Source organism: Vitis vinifera, chromosome 16, assembly GCF_030704535.1.
Source record: "Vitis vinifera cultivar Pinot Noir 40024 chromosome 16, ASM3070453v1".
Classification (NCBI taxonomy): Eukaryota; Viridiplantae; Streptophyta; class Magnoliopsida; order Vitales; family Vitaceae; genus Vitis; species Vitis vinifera.
The window spans coordinates 18,324,993-18,327,092 of NC_081820.1; the positions used below are offsets into that span (position 1 = coordinate 18,324,993).

At 30.6% G+C, this 2,100-nt stretch overlaps 1 protein-coding gene across 1 annotated transcript; it reads left to right on the top strand.

Annotated features, from left to right (window-relative positions):
- The first annotated feature begins 719 nt into the window (after window positions 1-719).
- On the top strand, window positions 720-1,857 carry LOC132252701 (probable ubiquitin-like-specific protease 2A). The gene is made up of 5 exons (XM_059733736.1): window positions 720-965; window positions 1,054-1,158; window positions 1,309-1,369; window positions 1,464-1,556; window positions 1,640-1,857. Exons 1-5 carry the CDS (start codon window positions 790-792, stop codon window positions 1,742-1,744), a joined length of 540 nt encoding a protein of 179 aa, XP_059589719.1. The 5' UTR covers window positions 720-789; the 3' UTR covers window positions 1,745-1,857.
- Window positions 1,858-2,100: the final 243 nt, after the last annotated feature.

Here is a 2,100-nt window from a genome sequence, read left to right on the forward strand (position 1 = left end):
CCACCACTGAAACACAAGGTATGCATTTACTTACTAATAATACAAGATTAATATAAGTGATATAAAGCCTATGTAAATGATATTATTTGTTGTATTGAAGGTAATTAAATGCAAATTAGCAGTGGAAAGAAAAGGAAATGTTGTTGCAACTGGTACACTAATAGAAGCAAAAGGATCGAATAGGTTGGTTGTAATAAATGTTGCACACAAGCCAGATGCTAGACTCCCATTTCCAAATCCATATGAGATTATCAATGTTGGGGATGCTATTGGCTTTGAGCTTGACTGGCCAACAAGCCTTGTCATACTTGAAACTGAACATCCCCAGGTATGTCATTTTATGCCTATAGTAAATTTGATTGTAACTTGGTATTTTATTGTTTAGGAGTATATATATCTAACATTCCTTCCTTTTTCATAGGTGTTGGATAAAGGAAAGAAGAAGATAGTGAAGACACCAACTATTCAAAAATCTAAGCCTCAAAATCATTCGGTCATTAAAAATTTTCAGAAATTTGTGGATGATTGTCTTGGTAATGACAAGACATACCCAATACAGCTCCCCATTTCACTATTTGGTGTCAAATTTCAAACATATATATCTAGAGAGGATTGTGAATACATTATTTCATCTTTGGAGGTGTCATCAAACTGCATCTCCTTCTATTTATGGTGTGCACCGTTTATTTTCATTTGTTTTTATTTTTTTTAATGAGTTGCCCATGTTGAACGAGATTGGATATGACTAATGATAATTTTCTTTTGGTGTTTTGATACAATAATAGGCACATGCATGATCAACTACATATTGCCAAAAAGGAATCACAATTTATATTTTTTAATCCTTTTACAATATCACGAGCAGGCCTTAGTACTCCTCAAACAGAGAAAAGAGCACAATTGTTGTCAAAACGCTTAATGGAGTGCCAAGATGCTAAATATGTTTTCATACCCTACAACCCCGAGTAAGTGACAAATATTATACTTTAATTTGAGGTTTTATGATTGATTTATATTTCTAATTATATGCTACTTTTGTTTTTAATGTTTTAGCTTTCATTGGGTCTTGGTAGTGATTGAGCCAAGGAAAATGATAGTCCACTATCTTGACCCTATGCATCACAAACCATGTGAGGACTTAAAGGATATCGTAAACATGTAAGTTCTTCCTATTATTTTTCATAGTATTATTATTATTTTTTTAAAATACATTCATCTCAAACACATTTTTATTATTATTTATATATATGTTAAAACATATAACATTTACCTATTTTAAAAATGTACCCATTGAACTTATTTACATAGGGCTCTTCGAATATCTGCAAAGAAAACATCTAAGAGGGAGCCATCTTGGCAACTAGTGCAGGTGACATCCAAAAAATTTTCTTTACACATTAGCTTATGCATTTGCACCATTTATATATATGAGTACTAATGTTATTTTATAATTGATCGATTAGTGTCCAAGACAAGAAGGAGGGTTCGAATGTGGCTACTTTGTTATGAGATTCATAAAAGAGATAATTTTTTATCCTACAATTATTGCTTCAAAGGTATTACAAATTTAATGAATTGTACATAGTTTTAGGCTTCCAAATGTTATGCATTTTAATGTTATTTTCTTATTTGATTTCAGTTTGGTGATAAAAAAACATATTCTCAAGTAGAATTCGATGAAATTAGAGGAGAATGGGCTACTTTTGTGTTACAACTAATCATGAATCATGTTGATGCATCATGATCACCATGCACGGTGAGTCCTATCTTTTTGTCAAGTAGTTTTGATGGGTTTGATATGTTGGATGTACTATCTTTTTGTGAACATTTGATATACAAATATTATTAGATGATCAATGTATTATGAGTTATTCCAGAAGCATTACAGAAAAATGAGTTAAATATAATATGATTGTTATATTTATGGACAAAATATAAACAGGTTAATCTTACTTATTAATTCATAAGCATTACAAAAATCTATAACTAAAAGCAATCATATCTTCCACAATAATTTACAATGATGTGACACCATTACTCAAAGGTGATGCATTTAATATGACATCATAACTCAAAAATGATGCATTTAATGCGACACCC